Source organism: Panthera pardus, unplaced genomic scaffold, assembly GCF_024362965.1.
Source record: "Panthera pardus isolate Hobbes unplaced genomic scaffold, ASM2436296v1 HiC_scaffold_1, whole genome shotgun sequence".
NCBI lineage: Eukaryota > Metazoa > Chordata > Mammalia > Carnivora > Felidae > Panthera > Panthera pardus.
In genome coordinates this window covers 40,135,040-40,155,764 of record NW_026526654.1, presented here as the reverse complement: position 1 = coordinate 40,155,764, position 20,725 = coordinate 40,135,040, and the positions used below count along the sequence as shown (strand labels likewise).

The following is a 20,725-nucleotide window of genomic DNA, read 5'->3' as shown; positions in this document are numbered from 1 at the left end:
TAGAAATAAAAATTTTAAATGAGATATTTACATTAATACATTAGATCACAATGGATTCATTTTCTGCATTGCAATATGCTTTAAAATGTCATTAATTAAAGTCTCAGGTAAGAGGTATCCAACTAACTATATTCATTAATACAACACATGACTATTTCCATTCCTCATTCTTTTACCATCCAAATTCATGTATTCCTAATTTTTTTATTAAGTTTTAAATTCTAATTTCAGTATAGTTAACATACTGTGTTATATTAGTTTTGGACGTACAATACAGTGATTCAACAATTCTGTCCTTTACTCAGTGCTCATCACACAGTGTACTTATTCTTAATCCCCTTCACCTATTTCATCCAATCCCCCACCAATCTCCCCATTGGTAATGATCAGTTTGTTGTCTACAGTTAAGAGTCTATTTCCTGCTTTGTCTCTCTTTTCTCTTCCTTTGTTTTGATTCTTTTATTTTTATTTTTTTTAATATGAAATTTATTGTCAAATTGGTTTCCATACAACAGCCAGTGCTCATCCCAACAGGTGCCTTCCTCAATGCCCATCACCCACTCTGTTCTCCCTCCCACCCCCCATCAAACCTCAGTTTGTTCTCAGTTTTTAAGAGTCTCTTATGCTTTGCCTCCTTCCCTCTCTAACCTTATTATTTTTTTCCTTCCCCTCCCCCATGGTGTTCTGTTAAGTTTCTCAGGATCCACACAGGAGTGAAAACATATGGTATCTGTCTTTCTCGGTATGACTTATTTCATTTAGCATAATACTCTCCAGTTCCATCCACGTTGTTACAAAAGGCCATATTTCATTCTTTCTCATCGCCACGGTAGTATTCCATTGTGCACATAAACCACAATTTCTTTATCCATTCATCAGTTGATGGACATTTAGGCCCTTTCCATAATTTGGCTATTGTTGAAAGTGCTGCTATAAACATTGGGGTACAAGTGCCCCTATGCATCAGTAGTCCTCTATCCCTTGGGTAAATTCCTAGCAGTGCTATTGCTGGGTCATAGGGTAGGTCTATTTTTAATTTTTGAGGAACCTCTACACTGTTTTTCCAGAGTGGCTGCACCAGTTTCCATTCCCACCAACAGTGCAAGAGGGTTCCCGTTTCTCCACGTCCTCGCCAGTATCTACAGTCTCCAGATGTGTTCATTTTAGCCACCCTGACTGGCGTGAGGTGATATCTGAGTGTGGTTTTGATTTGTATTTCCCTGATGAGGAGTGACATTGAGCATGTTTTCATGTGCCTGTTGGCCATCTGGATGTCTTCCTTAGAGAAGTGTCTATTCGTGTTTTCTGCCCATTTCTTCACTGGATTATTTGTTTTTCGGGTGTGGAGTTTGGTGAGTTCTTTATAGATTTTGGATACTAGCCCTTTGTCCGATATGTCATTTGCAAATATCTTTTCCCATTCTGTTGGTTGCCTTTTAGTTTTGTTGACTGTTTCCTCTGCAGTGCAGAAGCTTTCTATCTTCATGAGGTCCCAGTAGTTCATTTTTGCTTTTAATTCCCTTGCCTTTGGGGATGTGTCAAGTAAGAAATTGCTGCGGCTGACGTCAGAGAGGTTTTTTTCTGGCTTCCTCCTCTAGGGTTTTGATGGTTTCCTGTCTCACATTCAGGCCCTTTATCCATTTTGAGTTTATTTTTGTGAATGGTGTAAGAAAGTGGTCTAGTGTCATTCTTCTGCATGTTGCTGTCCAGCTCTCCCAGCACCATTTGTTAAAGAGACTGTATGTTTTCCATTGGATATTCTTTCCTGCTTTGTCAAAGATTTTTTTTGTGGGTCTAATTCTGGGGTTTCTATTCTATTCCATTGGTCTATGTGTCTGTTTTTGTGCCAATACCATGCTGTCTTGATGATTACAGATTTGTAGTAGAGGCTAAAGTCTGGGATTGTGATGCCTCCTGCTTTGGTCTTCTTCTTCAAAATTACTTTGGCTATTCGGGGTCTTTTGTGGTTCCATATAAATTTTAGGATTGCTTGTTCTAGCTTCAAGAAGAATGCTGGTGCAATTTTGATTGGGATTGCATTGAATGTGCAGATAGCTTTGGGTAGAATTGACATTTTAACAATATTTATTCTTCCATCCCATGAGCATGGAATGTTTTTCCATTTCTTTGTGTCTTCTTCAATTTCCTCCATAAGCTTTCTATAGTTTTCAGCATACAGATCTTTTACATCTTTGGTTAGGTTTATTCCTAGGTATTTTATGCTTCTTGGTGCAATTGTGGATGGGATCAGTTTCTTTGTCTTTCTGTTGCTTCATTATTAGTGTATAAGAATGCAACTGATTTCTGTACATTGATTTTGTATCCTGTGACTTTGCTGAATTCATGTATCAGTTCTAGCAGACTTTTGGTGGAGTCTGTCAGATTTTCCATATACAATATCATGTCATCTGCAAAAAGTGAAAGCTTGACTTCATCTTTGCCAATTTTGATACATTTGATTTCCTTTGGTTGTCTGATTGCTGATGCTAGAACTTCCAATACTATGTTAACAAACAGCAGTGAGAGTGGACATCCCTGTCATGTTCCTGATCTCAGGAGGAAAGGTCTCAGTTTTTCCCCATTGAGGATGATATTAGCTGTGGGCTTTTCATAAATGGCTTTTATGATGTTTAAGTATGTTCCTTCTATCCCGACTTTCTCAAGGGTTTTTATTAAGAAAGGATGCTGAATTTTGTCAAATGCTTTTTCTGCATCGATTGACAGGACCATATGGTTCTTTTCTTTTATAATGTGATGTATCACATTGATTGATTTGCGAATGTTGAACCAGCCCTGCAGCCCAGGAATGAATCCCACTTGATTATGGTAAATAATTCTTTTTATATCCTGTTGAATTCGATTTGCTAGTATCTTGTTGAGGATTTTTGCGTCCGTATTCATCAGGGATATTGCCCTGTAGTTCTCTTTTTTTTGCTGGGTCTCTGTCTGGTTTGGGAATCAAAGTAATGCTGGCTTCATAGAATGAGTCTGGAAGTTTTCCTTCCCTTTCTATTTTTTGGAACAGCTTGAGAAGGATAGGTATTATCTCTGCTTTAAATGTCTGGTAGAATTCCCCAGGGAAGCCATCTGGTCCTGGACTCTTGTTGGGAGATTTAAAAAAAAAAAATTTTTTTTTAACGTTTATTTATTTTTGAGACAGAGAGAGACAGAGCATGAACAGGGGAGGGGCAGAGAGAGAGGGAGACACAGAATCCGAAACAGGCTCCAGGCTCTGAGCTGTCAGCACAGAGCCCGACGCGGGGCTCGAATTCACGGACTGCGAAATCATGACCTGAGCTGAAGTCAGACGCTTAACCGACCGAGCCACCCGGGTGCCCCTTGTTGGGAGATTTTTGATAACTGATTCAATTTATTTGCTGAACTTTGTTCAAGTTTTTTATTTCTTCCTGTATGAGTTTTGGAAGTGTGTGGGTGCTTAGGAATTTGTCCATTTCTTCCAGGTTGTCCAGTTTGTTGGCATATAATCTTTCATAGTATTCCCTGATAATTGCTTGTATTTCTGAGGGATTGGTTGTAGTAATTCCATTTTCATTCATGATTTTATCTATTTGGGTCATCTCCCTTTTCTTTTTGAGAAGCCTCGCTACAGGTTTATCAATTTTGTTTATTTTTTCAAAAAACCAACTCTTGGTTTCATTGATCTGCTCTACAGTTTTTTTTTTAGATTCTATATTATTTCTGCTCTGATCTTTATTATTTCTCTTCTTCTGCTGGGTTTGGGGTGTCTTTGCTGTTCTGCTTCTATTTCCTTTAGGTGTGCTGTTAGATTTTGTATCTGGGATTTTTCTTGTTTCTTAAGATAGGCCTGGATTGCAATGCATTTTCCTCTCAGGACTGCCTTCGCTGCATCCCAAAGCATTTGGATTGTTGTATTTTCATTTTCATTTGTTTCCATATATTTTTAAATTTCTTCTCTAATTGCCTGGTTGACCCATTCATTCTTTAGTGGGGTGTTCTTTAACCTCCATGCTTTTGGAGGTTTTCCAGACTTTTTCCTGTGGTTGATTTCAAGTTTCATAGCATTGTGGTCTGAAAGTGTGCATGCTATGATCTCAGTTATTTTATGCTTATGAAGGGCTGTTTTGTGGCCCAGTATGTGATCTCTCTTGGAGAATGTTCCATGTGCACTCGAGAAGAAAGTATATTCTGTTGCTTTGGGATGCAGAGTTCTAAATATAACCGTCAAGTCCATCTTATCCAATGTATCATTCAGGACCCTTGTTTCTTTATTGATCCTGTGTCTAGATGATCTATCCATTGCTGTAAGTGGGGTATTAAAGGCCCCTGCAATTACCACATTCTTATCAATAAAGTTGCTTATGTTTGTGATTAACTGTTTTATGTATTTGGGGGCTCCTGTATTCGGCTCATAGACATTTTTAATTGTTAGCTCTTCCTGATGGATAGACCCTGTAATTATTATATAATGCCCTTCTTCATCTCGTTACTGCCTTTAATTTAAAGTCTAGTTTGTCTGATGTAAGTATGGCTATTCCAGCTTTCTTCTGACTTGCAGTAGCATGATAGATACTTCTCCATCTCCTCACTTTCAATCTGAAGGTGTCCTCAGGTGTAAAATGAGTCTCTTGTAGACAGCAAATAGATGGGTCTTGGTTTTTATCCATTGTGATACCCTATGTCTTTTGGTTGGAGCATTTAGTCTGTTTATATTCAGTGTTATTATTGAAAGATATGGATTTAGAGTCATTGTAGAGTCTGAAGGTTTCATGCTTGTAGTGATGTCTCTGGTACTTTGTGGTCCTTGCAACATTTTACTCACAGAATCCCCCTTAAGATCTCTTGTAGGGTTGGTTTAGTGGTGATGAATTCCTTCAGTTTGTGTTTGTTTGGGAAAACCTTTATCTCTCCTTCTATTCTGAATGACAGACTTGCTGGGTAAAGGATTTTCGGCTGCATATTTTTTTCTGTTCAACACATTGAAGATTTCCTGCCATTCCTTTCTGGCCTGCCAAGTTTCAGTAGATAGGTCTGCCACTAGTCTTATGGGTCTCCCTTTATAAGTTAGAGCATATTTATCCCTAGCTGCTTTCAGAATTTTCTCTTTATCCTCGTATTTGCCAGTTTCACTATGATATGTCATGCAGAAGATCCATTCAAGTTACATCTGAAGGGAATTCTCTGTGCCTCTTGGATTTCAATGCCTTTTTCCTTCCCCAGGTCAGGGAAGTTCTCAACTGTGATTTGTTCAAGTACACCTTCAGCCCCTTTCTCTTTCTCTTCTGGAATTCCTATTATACAGATATTGTTCTGTTTGATTGTGTCACTTAGTTCTCTAATTCTCCCCTCATACTCCTGGATTTTTTTTTTTATCTCTTTTTGTCAGCTTCCTCTTTTTCCATAATTTTATCTTCTAATTCACCTATTCTCTCCTCTGCCTCTTCAATCCATGCTATGGCTGCCTCCATTTTATTTTGCACCTCATTTATAGCAGTTTTTAGTTCCTCATGACTATTTTTTAGTCCCTTGATTTCTGTAGCAATAGATTCTCTGCTGTCCTGTATGCTTTTTTCAAGCACAGTGATTAATTTTATGACTATTATTCTAAATTCTTGTTCCGTTATATTGCTTAAATTGTTTTTTATCTATTCATTAGCTGTCGCTACTTCCTGGAGTTTCTTTTGAGGAGAGTTTTTCTGCTTCCTCATTTTGGATAGTCCCTGGGGTGGCGTGGAACTGCAGGGCACTTCCCCTGTGCTGTCTGGAGTAACTTGTGTTGGTGGGCAGGGCCCACAGTCAGACCTGATGTCTGTCCCCAGCCCATGGCTGGGGCCACAGGCAGACTGGTGTGTACCTTATCTTCCCCTCTCCCAGGGGCAGGACTCACTGTGGAGTGGTGTGGCCCCTGTCTGGGCTACTTGCACACTGCCAGGCTTGTGGTGCTGCTTTGATGGGATCTGGCGTATTAGCCAGGGTGGATCCGCAAGGTGCACAGGGGCGGGAGGGGCAGGCTTAGCTTGCTTTGCTTTGGTGGTCTCCTGCAGGAGGGCCCTGTAGCACCAGGGGGGAGGCAGACCCGTTGGAGGGATGGATCCACAGAAGCACAGCGTTGGGTGTTTGTGGGGTGCAAGCAAGTTGGGTGATGGAAACTGGTTCCATTTGGGATTACAGCTGAGGGATGGGAGAGGGAGATGGCGTTTGCCAGCGCCTTTATTCCCCACGGAGCTGAGGTCTGTTTTCCCTGGCTCAACAACTCTCCCTCCCAATGTCCTCTTGCCTTCCCGCTCTCCAAGCAGAGCTGTTGACTTTTAATATTCCAGATGTTAAGTCCCACTGGCTGTCAGAACTCACGGATTCTGGCCCCTCCACTTTTGCAAGCCAGACTTTGGGGGCTCTGCCTTGCCAGACGGGCTGCCCCTCCACCGCCCCTGCTCCCTCCTGCCAGTCTGTGTAGCACACACCACCTCTCCGCCCTTCCTACTGTCTTCTGGGGGCCTCTTATCCACACTTGGCTCTGGAGAGTCTGTTCTGCTAGACATCTGGCAGTTTTCTGGATTATTTAGGCAGGTGTGGGTGGGATCTAAGTGATCAGCTGGACGAGGTGAGCCTAGCGCTCTCTTATGCCTCCATCTTCCAACAACCTCCTTTGTTTTGATTCTCAAATATCACATATGGAATCATTTAATATTTGTCTTTCTCGGACTTATTTCGTTCAGCATTATACTCTCTAGCTCCATCTATGTTGTTGCAAATAGCAAGATTTCATTCTTTTTTATGGCTGAATAATAATATTCCATTGTGTGTGTATATATCCATTTTTAAAATCCATTTCTTTATCCATTCATCTACTGATGGACACTTGGACTGCTTCCATAATTTGGCTACTGTAAATAATGCTGTAGTAAATACATGGGTGTATGTATCCCTCTGTATTAGTGTTTTGTATTTTTTGGGTAAATACCCAACAGTGTTTACTAGATCGTCGGGTATTCTATTTTTAACTTTTTGAGGAACTGCCATCATTTCTAATTTAATATGTATCAATATTATATTTTAAATTAAATGTTGTTTCAATAGTACCAAATACAGAATGTATTAGTGTCTTTTAAAAAATACATACAGGGCGCCTGGGTGGCTCAGTTGGTTAGGCGTCTGACTTTATTTAGCTCAGGTCATGATCTCACAGTTTGTGGGTTTGAGCCCCACGTCAGGCTCTGTGCTGACAGCATGGAGCCTGGACCCTGGTTCAGATATTGTCTCCCTCTCTCTCTGCTCCACCCCCCCCACCCCATGCTCTGTCTCTCTCTGTCTCTCAAAAATAAAATAAAACATTTAAAAAAAAGTAAAAAAAAATATATACAAAATTTTAAAATGTGTTCCTTCATCGATTTATTCAACCACTTTATATTAAAGGCCTTCCCTCTGTGTGCATATATGAACACTTTTTTATCCTTCCCTTGAATCATTCTATCTCCCAGCTAAATGTAAAAAACAAACAATAAAACATATAACTTGGAGGGTGCCTGTGTGGTTCAGTTGGTTAAGTGTCCGACTTCAGCTCAGGTCATGATCTTGCGGTTCATGAGATCAAGCCCTCCCCACCCCCCGCCGCCCCCCAATCAGGCTCTGTGCTAAGCTCGGCGTCTGGAGTCAGCTTCAGATTCTGTACTTCCCACACTCTCTCTGCCCCTCCCCCGCTCACCATCTGTCTCTTTCTAAAAATAAACATTAAAAAAAATAATAACTTGGAAAATTAGGTGCTAATTAATATAAGTCCTTACACAATTTTTCAGCTTCCTCTATTGACAAATATAAAGACAGTACTGCAAGTGGACTCTAAACACTTGCTTTTTCTAAAATTTTGTTAGTAATAATAGTGCTTTGATGACTATTAATTTAATTCTGATATAATTACCTTCATATTGGGAACATGTACTACATCCCCATATTGGTCTTTTGTTTGAACAGTTATGGTGGTAGGCCAGCCACAACGAATATCATCCTTGTTCAGGATCAAAGATGTTTTCTGAGGATCAGCATAGGAATCTGGTTGAAGCCACCTAGCAGTGATGAAAAAACAAGCAAAAAAGTAAACACTCATAAATACCTTCAATGATTAACATGAAATTAAGCCAAATGAGTAACACTTGTACCAAATAATATCTTCATTTCCAATTCAGTGACAATCACAAGTGTCTCCCTTGCAAATTGTTAGTGACGCATTCATTAAAAATATATGACAAAGTACAGGAGGTTTCTGATGTTTTTGTAAATAGAAATAATTTTAAAATCAGAAAACTTGAAATTTTAACTACAGCTGACACAAAATAACCAAGAAAACAAATTTAGGTTGTGTATATTTGAAGTCCCAGTACACTCATGCTTACTGAGGGAGGTCTGCCCAGATTTGCCAGCCTGAAAATCTGAGAAAGAACAACTCATCTGTAAAAGCAGTGATAGTAATGGCATTCTGCTGCCTGAGAACAGTTAGGTTAAAGATGTACTGTTCATCTCCTGTTCATCCAGTGTCTCAACTATCTTCCCTATTACCTTCCCTTCCATGTAAATTTTGCCAAATTTCTACACTTTGGGATACCCATTCTTCTTTTTTTTTAATAGGAGAAACGGATAATCTTTTTTTTTAAATGCTTATTTATTTTTGAGAGAGAGTGTGCACAAGTGGGGGAGGGGCAGAGAGAGAGGGAGACAAGGAGTCTGAAGTAGGCTCCAGGCTCTGAGCTGTCAGTGCAGAGCCTGAAGCAGGGCTTGAACCCACAAGATGCGAGATCATGACCTGAGCTGAAGTCAGGCACTTAACTGACTGAGCCACCCAGGTGCCCCAGGATATTCATTCTTGAATTCATTCCATGATCTACATTCAAGTTGTCCTGGGAGATAAGTTACAAGTAATTCTGTCATGTTTTATGTAAAGATGTCCACAAAGTTAGCAGTGAGGCTGACTTAAAAAAATTCCCTATTCTCCAATCACCATTTTGATTTTTCAAAACTAAAGAGGAACCTCTTTATTTTTAAAATTAGAAATGGGAAGAAGTTAGACTTCTATATTTACTAGTAAAATCACACAAGCCAGCATATTTTTTCTTTTCATAAAAAAAAAAAAAATAGCAACAAGATAAATGAGAACTCTATAACCCCAAATGATTTCATTAAAATTCTAAATGTATTTGTATTATTTGTAGGTTTTATAAGAAATCATATTAAAATAACATACGGTGATAAATTTAAGTTTAGTCTAAAATTCCTAGACCTCTCAATTATACCATGTGTTCCATCTATTTTTTAAATAAATAAAAGTTCACCTAGGAAACTTTAAAATAATCAACTAACAACTACCATATACTTTAAAGATATTTTAAAATATTTACCATTTTATACTTCGGCAAGTTCAAAACACATAAACCAGATTCTTCCGGCTTCATTTTAACATCTTTCCCTTTCATTTCTCTTCAGAAATGAAGAGTGAGGCATGCCCTGAAATAAGTCACTGTAGCACTTAAAGCACATTACCTTGCAAGCCTCCCACCACTTGATCCTGGAACACAGGCAATAAAATCATCCAGAAAGGACTGTTCATTGCTTTGGATTTGAAGTGGTAAGTTTCCTTCAAGTGCCTCTAATATAGTTGGTGAATGAGAAAGAGCTAAACCCTTTCCAAGAATACCAGAATGGGTTTTGCACACCTGTTGGGTAAAAGACAATATTCATGTATTTGAAAACATACAATTTTAATTACATGAGTTTCTTGAACTTTCACACAATTTTAGGTAGGCTTCTTCAGGGAAAGCATTTTCTCTCCATGCCCCAGTGCTCCTGTAGCCTACAAAGTATAAAACAAACCTCCAGGAGGGAAAAATATGGGATAGTACTTCCAGCCTCCTTCCTCCCACCAAAACAAGTAATGTCAGAGACGTGCAGGTTGAGAAGGTGCATCTCCTCTCGCTCTACTGGGCCAGGGCTCCCTTCTGCAGGCAGCTGTGGAGGCCTCTCATCTTTTGTGTCCCCATTAGTGGCATCTTTCATGGGTGGATTATCTTTGCTCTCTTAGTTGGGTGGCTACCAAGGTCCTGCCTTGGACAACATGTGGATACAAGCCTGACTGTGGCTGCACATAAACTCCATTAGTCTGTCTAAACCTCAATTAAAATTAAGAAAAAGAGGCAGATAACAACTGAAATTTTAGTTTTCACTGACCTGACAAGCAAACTTTACCTTTTTGAAAGATCTGCTTTAAATGCTGAAACTCTAGAAACTTTTTAATGACTATGTTATAAATTTTGAAACAAAATATTTTTCATAGAAGAGGATTATGCTTCCACTACTATGACACTTATACAACAGTACCTTCTGCATTCTCTGAGATATACAATTTCAAAAATCATGATCTTTAAAATCAAACAGATTTGAGTTCAATTCCTGACTTTTAGACAAGCACTGCTGTGTACTCTTGAGCTAAGAGGTTACACACCATTCCTGAATCTGCAAAATGTATAAACTGGTAATCAAATAATATCTCTCTTCTGTAGTTACTGCAAAATTTAAATTATATAACACATACAAAGTGCACACTATGCTGCCTAACAAGTAGTAGGTATTAGACCACATGACATCTACCTTATGTGCCAAAAATGTGGGCAATCTGGGATATGAGGGTTTTTGTCTTTAACAGAAGCACAATAAACATCTCTTTGTATCAGGCCTAAATGACATTTTATAAACCATTATAATCTCTGTAAGGATAAATAACATATGAACTCCTTGATGGTTCTCTTTAATTAGAATGCTGTCTGATACATACTGTATTTATTAAATCTCTATTGAATTTTTATTTTTTTACCTTAAAGTACAAAAATACATACTGTATTTATTAAATCTCTATTGAATTTTTATTTTTCTATCTTAAAGTACAAAAATTTAACTCTTTTTTAAAAACAAAAACAGGGGCTCCTGGGTGGCTCAGTCGGTTAGGCGGCCGACTTCGGCTCAGGTCATGATCTTGCAGTCTGTGAGTTCTGGCCCCGCGTCGGGCTCTGTACTGACAGCTCAGAGCCTGGAGCCTGCTTCAGATTCTGTGTCTCCCTCTCTCTGACCCTCCCCTGTTCATGCTCTGTCTCTCCCTGTCTCAAAAATAAATAAACGTTAAAAACAATTAAAAAAAAAAAAAAACAGAAAAAACCAAAAACAAAAGCTGGTGGGTTTTTAAAACGTAGAAGTTTCTTAACATTATTGAGGATACCAGGGCTCTCTATAATTGGAGCATAGTAATCAAGATCATGGACTTTGCCACCCAATTGCCAGAGGTCAAATTCTAGCCAGCTGCTTACTAGCTATGTGATTCTGGGCAAGTTACCTAAGCACTCTATGCCTCCTTGTAAATGGAAAGTAAGAGTTTCTCATTCATGGGGCCACTATGAGGACTAAATGAGTTAAAATATGCAAAGTGTTTGGAATAGTACTTGATAAGGTCAGGATTAAATAAATGTTTGTTTTTATTATTACTGCTATGATCAATTCACCTTGGGAAGTGAATAAGATGAAACAACCAGCTATAGGTAACAGTTGACCTGGATACTAGCCTCTGTCTCCTAATTAGCTGAATTCTTAGACAAGTCACAGAACTTCCTTGAACTTCAGTTATTGTAACTATAAGATGCAAGAGAGAATACTGACCTCAAAATGTAAATGCTAAAAACAGATAATATTAAAGATACAATAAAATACTCTATAGAAATTATTTAAATTACTACTACTAACACCCATTTCCCTCTTTTTCTGACCGGTAAATAAAACTTTTGAGATCCAATTTAAATGTCAACAGCTCTGCAAAGCCCTTCCCTAAACCCTTGGCACTTGGTAACTTCCTTCTCTGGCAGGATTTATGTTCACTTCAGATTTAACAACCTCCATGCAGCACAGCAAGGACTCACCTGGGTTTCTCCTATCAAGATATTATAAGTTATGTATTATCTGTCAATAAACAGAATGAAGTACTTAATGAAAGCCCTATATTCAAGAAAAATAAGGTTGATCTGAATGAAAATACTGCTTTCAAATCAATGTACAAATTTATCCTTACGATGTTTGTGACAATACCTGCAATGCAGCCTCTTCAAGAATTTCAAGATCTTCCTCTAATTCATTACCTGTTGTGTAAATGAAAAGTTTTAGTAACATATATTAATACTTAGTTTAACTTTTTTTTTTTTTTTACTTTATGTATTTATTTTGAGAGCAAGAGCAGGGGAGGTGCAAAGAGAGGGGGGCAGAGAAAGAGAGAGAGAGAGAATCTCAAGCAGGCTCCATGTTGTCAGCGCAGAGCTGGACATGGGGCTTGAACTCATGAACCGCAAGATCATGACCTGAGCCGAAATCAAGAGTAGGATGCTTAACCCTCTGAGCCACCCAGACACCTCACTTAGTTTAACTCTCTAGTCCTCTGCATTTATTCACACCTTTTTCACAATTCTGATATTCCAGATTGGAAAGAACTATTATCATTCTGGATCAGTCTCAGTGCTTTATGTTTTAAAATGTATATTTCAGTGTAAATATAAGGCTATTAATTCTCAAGGCAATACTCAAAAGGTATCTACCAAGTGATGTGCAATACACACACACACACACACACACACACACACACACACACTACATTTAGGCATATAAATGTGCACTTTTGAATTTAGTGTATTCAAATTCCCCTCTATCTCCCAAAATGAAGGAACTAGTTACTCAGAATCTGGGCCTTTTTATTTTGGTTATCTTATACAAGAGCTATCTATACCTTTAGTAAAAAGAGTAATTTACAGGAAAACATAAGATAGTGAGTGTATCCTCCATCCATTTTCTCCTTTATTGCTTCATATAAAACATATTTAGGGGCACCTGTGTGGCTCAGTCGGTTAAGCGTCCGACTTCATCTCAGGTCATGATCTCATGGTTTGTGAATTCAAGCCCCATTGTGGGTTCTGTGCTGACAGCTCAGAGCCTGAGGCCTGCTTCAGATTCTGTGTGTCCCTCTCTCTCTGCTCCTCTCTGCTCATGCTCTGGATCTCTTGCCTTCAAAAATAAAGCAACATTAAAAAAAAACCAACCATATTTATTGAATTTGCTTTGATAGTTTAATTAATTTAAAAACTATTACTAAGGTAATACATGTTCAAAAGGAAATATTCAAATTTTGCAGAAGTGTAGAATGAAAAATTCTCCTACCTACCTCCTTCTGAAAATAAAATGTCAACAGTTTATGTATTATTCAAGAAACTTTGTGTGCAAATAAGTACATGTGTGTGTGTGTCAACATATATACCCATGCACACATACACATATATTATTATATATATAACATAATATTCATGAAGAATGGGACCCTCTTCTGAAACTTTTCTCAGTTAACATAATTAGGAATTTTTCTTGGTCAGAACATAGAAATCTCTTTTTGTTGTTGTTTTTTAACAGTCTCATGTATTTCCCTTGTATGTATCATTACTTATTTAACCAGTTTCCAACTGATAGATATTTTAGTTGCTTCTATGTTTTACAATCACAAGCACTGCTATATTAATATCTCTCTTACAACATATATTTTTTAAGCATTTGTACAAGTACATACAAAAATTGCTGTATCAAAAAGTATACGGCATGTAAAATTTGAACAAATTTCCTCCAAATTTCCTTTGGAGGAAATAACAAATTTCCTCCAAAGGCTACACCCATTTCCTTTATATAAAGAGAACACAACATGTCTCACTTCCTCATACCTGTGTCAACATTAAGTAGGAGCAGGGGAACTGAGAAGCATGGAAGGGAGCAGGAAAAAGGGAAGGAAGAAAAGAGCAGAGAATGAGAAGGGAGGAAGGAGGGATGAGGTGGAAAGGGTAGTCTTTGAGGGAGGAGCTACAAATGAACTTCTGAGGGTGAGAACTGGGGAAATACAATAATAATGTCTTTTACTCCCAAACACTGTGAAGATAAATGTTAAACCACGTCTAAGCATCATAGAATCAGTAAATATTTCTAACCTTAGTTTCATCTTTACCATCCTGATCATAAATTGATTCACATACCACACAAATTTGTATCATTTTATAAAGAGGTATTATTCCTGCCAATACCTCATTTCTCTCCTGTGCTTCACAGGAAAATTCTTCTAAAGAGCTATCTATATTTAACCTGCGTCTCTTTTCTGACCATCCATTCTCTCCCTCTACTCTAAAGGCCTTATGTTTCTCTCATCTCACTGATATATTTCTTATTGAGCATATATGTAACCAACAAGTCTCTCCATCCAATGGTAGATTTTAATTGACTTCTCAACTACATTAAAAAATCCCATCAATGTCCATTTTCCTGGTTTTACGCCTACCTCCTTCGCTGCTGTACCAGTATTTTTTATGTGCTCTTCCTCCTGTTCTGTCCATTTTTGACACTTTGGCAGTCCCACCTCTGATCTTGGGCTATCTTCTCTTTCTCATTTGCATTCTCTTCCTAGCTCATCTTTCACATGGTCCCATGCCTTTAAATTTCAACTATGTTCAAATGACATTTCCTTTGACTTGTGCCCTGAGCATCAGGCAATGAATATCTGTCTAGTTGATATGTCCACAAGGATATTTAAGAAATTATCTCAAAACTTTTGGTTTAATATTATGTATCTAATGTTTAACCCAGTGTCTGACACACAGGGTGTATGTGCCTAAGAAGGGTTTGTGTGCATGTCTGTGTGTGAATAGAAAAGACTAGAGGATACTCTTCAATCTTCAGTACAGAAAACCCAAACTACCAGCATATTAAACAGTTATTACTCATGAATGTATGGGACTATTGAATTCATTTTGCTAATTTATTTCAGAATGCCCTAAAATAAACATATTCTACCCTTGAAATTTTTAACAAAATCATAAACACCTAATACTTGACCAGACTTACCAATAGGAAGTGCTAGATCCTTTTTCATCAAAGCGGCTGCACAAACTCCGCCAAGATTGGCTAATTCTTTTTCCAACTGAATGACACCCTGGAGAATCACAAAAATAAAATAAAATGAAATGAAATGAAGTGAAATGAAATGAAAATAAGATAAAATGAGCTGCTTTAAAAAAATATTTGGAGGATAAAATATTTGGAAGATAATGTGGATTATCAACAAAATGTGATTTGCATCCAAGCATAACTTTTGAAACGAGAAAGAACAGGTCAACTAGTGGTTAAATTAAGAGTGGAGGAGGGTCAATAAAATGTCTACTGCATGTTATAAGGTCCAGGTCTACAGGTGCATTCCAAAGAATTTGTCATTCATTACTTTGAAGTAACATGATCATTTTTTTCACCTTGATTTTGTTTTATTGTGTGATTTGAAACATTTAGAATAGAAACTAAATTGGTCCCATTAGGAAAGCAGATTCTATTATTTACTCAGAAAGGTACAGCCACCTGAGCAGGTTTGGAGCAGGTACAATTATAATTTCTGTTGCAGACTCTATTCTCTTCATGTATTAAAAGTAGCAAAAACAAACAAACAAACAAAACACTAAAAAACAAAAAACACTACACAAAATTAAACTACAAGGTATTTTAAATTATATTCTTTAAATTTCAGGCTTCGTGAACATAGGCAGCAAACACAACTTTAGTCAATAGCAGCCCTCAGAAACACAATCTTAACACAATGAGAAGATAATTCATTCCTACCTCATCAGGTCCAGGGCTAAACTCATATCCAATTGCAAAACATTTAAAACCATAGAAAGAAGCTTTGTCATCTTTCACATAATCTGATGCAGTCTCCAATGAAAAAAGGGCTTCATTTCCTAAGAAAAAAAAGCTAACATTGAGTTCAAAATCTGAAATGACTTTATTAAAGTTTCCCTTTTATCTATCTCAAGATAGGTAGCAATACAAATCAGTTATTAAAAGCCCAGGCTTTTTGGGGGTGGGGGGTGTTCCTGTATCTACTTGAATATAATTGCTAAAAACAACTCTAGCCAACAACAGAATCATCTCAAGTGAATTGTTATTTTTCTTTATGATCAAGCTCTCCTCAATCAAATGTTCTACCTTCATGTTACATGAGCAATCATTTTTCAATTATCTATTTCTAGGGTAACCTAGGTTAGTTAGCCTTTTCTGTTTCAGTCAGTAAGCAATCCTCTAACCTGGCTCCTTACAAACAAACAAGGCTGGTCAGACTAGAAGACAAAAGCTTCTGAATTCAAACAGGCTATGAGTTTGAGGAATCACAAGAATATTTATGGTTAACTGGTTAAAAACACAACAGACTACATGCAGTTTTAATAATTTACAAACTTTCTTTGAAAGGAAAACATTAGCAATAGCAATAAAAAAATGCTTTCTATCTCTGACACCCCCCCCCCCCCCCGCCGCCGCCCAACACACACACATCCTCAAGCCTGAAGAACTAAAAACAACAGCTTTAATGTAACTCAGTACGTGAGGTGTTTCACCAATTCTCTTGAGTAGAAGAAGCCCTAAGTTCTCAAAGTCTAGCACTTATTGGGAAAATAAAAGATCAAATTCACTTCTTCCATAGTTTGTTCCCAACTATACAGACATCTACTCCTCAATATTAACCCTCTGCTTTGGTTAAGCTAAACTTTTTTCACAAGATCCTCATGACATTCTCTCTTTGAAAACTCAGTCGTGTTATGCCCTCTGTCTAGAGTCTTCTTCACTACTCAAGTGCACTCCAGATGCATAGTAGGTCTTGAAGAAATTCTTCTCAATGTTTGTAAACGTTTTCAATGTTGTATCCTTACTAAACATAATTGTCATAAATGCATATATTTTACCATATAAAACAGAAAAGAAAAAAACAACTTACCTGGCAACACTAAAACCATAGTAGGCCACCCAGAGGACCCTGAAAATTTCTTTAATTCTATCCAGGAGTTAAGATTTTCATGAACAGATGTCAATTTTGGTCCATATCCTGAATTCTGAACAGTTCTGACAGGAATCAATAAACGGAGGACATCTTCTGACTGCGCAGTGCCACACTGGGGGTCAAACTCGATTGTCATCCACCGTACACATTCTGGGAACGTCACCTGAGGTCAATAGGCAAGAGGACACTTGTATTTGTTAAGAAAAATTTGATTGTTTTTTCCTATTTTAGACACAGGACATACTGTAAATATGATGCTTTAAACATACTGTAAACTAAATTTTAAGAAACTAATACAGTAGTTTCAATATGATTAGAAATCATGGTATTAATGTTCAATATCAATTGTCCCTATTCCCAACTTGCAATATCTACTGCTTTCTACCTAAAACTTGGTTGATATTACATCAATGTTTGTAAGTACACACTGGTAACACTGAAAAAATATTACAAGGTTGTTTTGATTTCCATAAACATTCAGTTATCTAATTTTGTGGAACTATATATATAGTAAATTTTCTATTTCAGTCAGTATGCATTTAAGGAATCTAAGTAGGTAAATGAAAATATAATTAGATGGGCAAAATATAAAGATATATTGATGGAAAGGAAACAAATCATTAAAATTTAAGGTTTTAGTCACTTTTAAGTTATCTACCATTCATAGTATCTGCTACAAATGATATTTTTCATTAGCAAAAAACTTCAGAACTTCATATATAACGAGAATAAAAAAATAAACTAAACACACAATGATGAAAACTTAGATTTTTATATTTTCCTAATCTAAAGTTTCAATGTAATATGAGTTTATGATGGCACATACTTATATGTATATTTTTAAGTAAGCCAATATAGTTTATTTTATTAAAGTTGAAATATGAAGGGTAGAAAAACTAAAAGTAATAAAATTGCCAAATATTAGCTATTGTGTTGAAAGTCACACAAACTAGGTCATAAAATGTATCTTTGTCCTTATCTTTTAAAAATCTTTTATTAGTATTTTTTTAAATATAATTTAGTGTCAAGTTGGCTAACATACAGTGTATACAGTGTGCTCTTGGTTTCAGGGGTAGATTCCTGTGATTCATCGCTTACGTGCAACATCCAGTGCTCATTACAAGAAGTGCCCTCCTCAATGCCCATCACCCACTTTCCCCTCTCCCCTGCCACCCCCATCAATCCTCAGTTTGTTCTCTGTATTTAAGAGTCTAATATGGGTTTGCCTCCCTCTCTGTTTGAAACTATTTCTTCCCCATCCCTTCCCCCATGGTCTTCTGTTAAGTTTCTCAAATTTCACATAGGAGTGAAATCATACGTCTTTCTCTGCCTGACTTATTTCAGTTAGCATAATACCCTCCAGTTCCATCCACATTGTTGCAAATGGCAGGATTTCATTCTTTCTCAGTGCCAAGTAGTATTCCATTGTATATATAACCACATCTTCTTTATCCAATTCATCAGTTGATGGACATTTGGGCTCTTTCCATTATTTGGCTATTGTTGAAAGTGCTGCTATAAACATTGGGGCACAAGTGCCCCTATGAATCAGCACTCCTGTATCCTTTGGATAAATTCCTAGTAATACTATTGCTGGGTTGTAGGGTAAGCTTCTATCATGATCATGGCAGACAGCATTCTGTCTTGGTAGTCGAATTACAATTAAGTGGGACCATGTCAAATAGTAAACTATGAAATGGTTATAGGATATGATATGACAGTTAGGAAATTTCCTAAGTATGATATTGATCTAAAAAAATTACCTAGAACTAAGGCAAACAGCTTTGGTACAGGCTTAAAAAAAATCTCCCCAATGAAAAGCTCACCTTTGTTCATAATTACATAAATGCAAATTAAAACTAAAGTAAGATACCATTACTCCCACCAATTCTCCCATTATATTAGCAAAAGGCCCAAAATTTAACCACATACTCTGTTGGGGAGGCTGTGAGAAAACAAGCACTCTCAAACACTGGTGCTGGGGACACGAAACAGTATAACCTCAACAGGACTCTCTCAACCCTAGCAAAGATACATATGCGTTCAGCTTCTGTAGCAGTAACCCCAAACCTATGAAGCACATGGCTCCTCAGTCTATATTTGTTTGACCCAGTAATCCCACTTCTGGGGATGTGCTTTGAAGATATATTTCTAAATACATGAAAAAACAAACAAAAAAGCCCAACATTTACGTAAGGTTATTCATCGCAAAAAAATTAGCAAAATACTGAAAACACCTGAAGTGCTCACACACGCTACCTACTGAATAAACTATGATCCATCTTCACAGAGGAGCACTAACCAGTTGTAAAAAAAGAATGAGGATGATCTTTTTAAATGATATGGGGAGATTTCTATGCATTTTATTACATTTCAAAAAGTACCAAACAGATTTGGTGTGCTACCATTTTAAATAAAAGAAAAACCTACATCTATATCCATCTATCTATTTTTTCAAAAATAAACACAGGAAGGAAATACCAGGACACTCAATGGAGTAAGTTGAAAAGCAGAGAAGGGAAAGGGAAGGGCCTCATAATTCTGAGCATGTTATTTTATATGATTTTATTTCTGGAGCCATGTTGATATTTTAAATACTGTATAAAGTTAAAAGATAAAAGTGGGGCGCCTGGGTGGCTCAGTCGGTTAAGCGGACGACTTCGGCTCAGGTCATGATCTCGTGGTCTGTGAGTTCGAGCCCCGCGTCGGGCTCTGTGCTGACAGCTCAGAGCCTGGAGCCTGTTTCCGAGTCTGTGTCTCCCTCTCTCTGACCCTCCCCCGTTCATGCTCTGTCTCTCTCTGTCTCAAAAATAAATAAACATTGGGGCGCCTGGGTGGCGCAGTCGGTTAAGCGTCCGACTTCAGCCAGGTCACGATCTCGCGGTCCGTGAGTTCGAGCCCCGCGTCAGGCTCTGGGCTGATGGCTCGGAGCCTGGAGCCTGCTTCCGATTCTGTGTCTCCCTCTCTCTCTGCCCCTCCCCCGTTCATGCTCTGTCTCTCTCTGTCCCAAAAATAAAAAAATTAAAAACGTTGAAAAAAAATTAAAAATAAATAAATAAATAAATAAATAAATAAACATTAAAAAAAAAAAGACTGATGATGTTGAACATCTTTAAAAAAAAAAAAAAAAAGATAAAAGTTAACCAAGATAAAGATAAAGATAAACAAAGAAGGATCGGGGAAAACTCACAAAAATTAAGTACAAAAAACCAAATAAGCCTAATTTTATAGCAAAGTGATTGTATAGCAACCTGCACATATAGATAAAAAGAATTACTCCAAGTAACTTCTGAATTTTGTACTTTGTTATCTAATGTCAGCGGGATATATTCTAAAGACAAACATTTTACAAGGAAATTGTTAATTTTACCCGGTAGTTTTATTTTTCACAGTGACACATAAATGGGATAGATATAAAGACAAGACTCCTATAATGTTGACTAGAACTGGTAGGTAGTATTCAAAAACTGATGAAAACATGGTAAAACATATAAAAAACATAAAATCCAGCTTGAATGAACTTCCACTGGCCAAATCAATTAAAATTTGAGAATTAAAATAATAACAGCAAAGGATTATAACATTAAACAAAAAGAAAATTCTTAAATCTGTATTGATATAAACACATAAAATAAACAAGTCAATGTGTGTTTAAAAGTGGAAGGGATGGAAAAACGGTCTTTTACAATAGAACACCAAATGGAAGGAATAACAGAATTAGAAAGCCACCGTTTTGCAACCACTATAGTAATAAGTGATTTGGGTAAGAATCACCAATGGATGCTAAAACTGCTGGGTAAAAATTTGTTAGGGAGTATTTTTTACACA

At 37.2% G+C, this 20,725-nt stretch overlaps 1 protein-coding gene across 17 annotated transcripts in view; it reads right to left on the bottom strand.

Moving 5' to 3' along the window:
* Positions 1–20,725, bottom strand: part of MYCBP2 (MYC binding protein 2) — a 284,243-nt gene that overhangs the window by 97,475 nt on the left and 166,043 nt on the right. For all 17 annotated transcript variants that reach the window (XM_053896509.1, XM_053896544.1, XM_053896144.1 and 14 more), the window contains 6 exons: positions 16,835–17,060; positions 15,685–15,803; positions 14,923–15,010; positions 12,091–12,140; positions 9,508–9,680; positions 7,895–8,039 (listed from right to left, as the gene is read on the bottom strand). In XM_053896509.1, the coding sequence (XP_053752484.1) occupies positions 7,895–8,039; positions 9,508–9,680; positions 12,091–12,140; positions 14,923–15,010; positions 15,685–15,803; positions 16,835–17,060 (801 nt within the window). The remainder of the gene's footprint in view (positions 1–7,894; positions 8,040–9,507; positions 9,681–12,090; positions 12,141–14,922; positions 15,011–15,684; positions 15,804–16,834; positions 17,061–20,725) is intronic.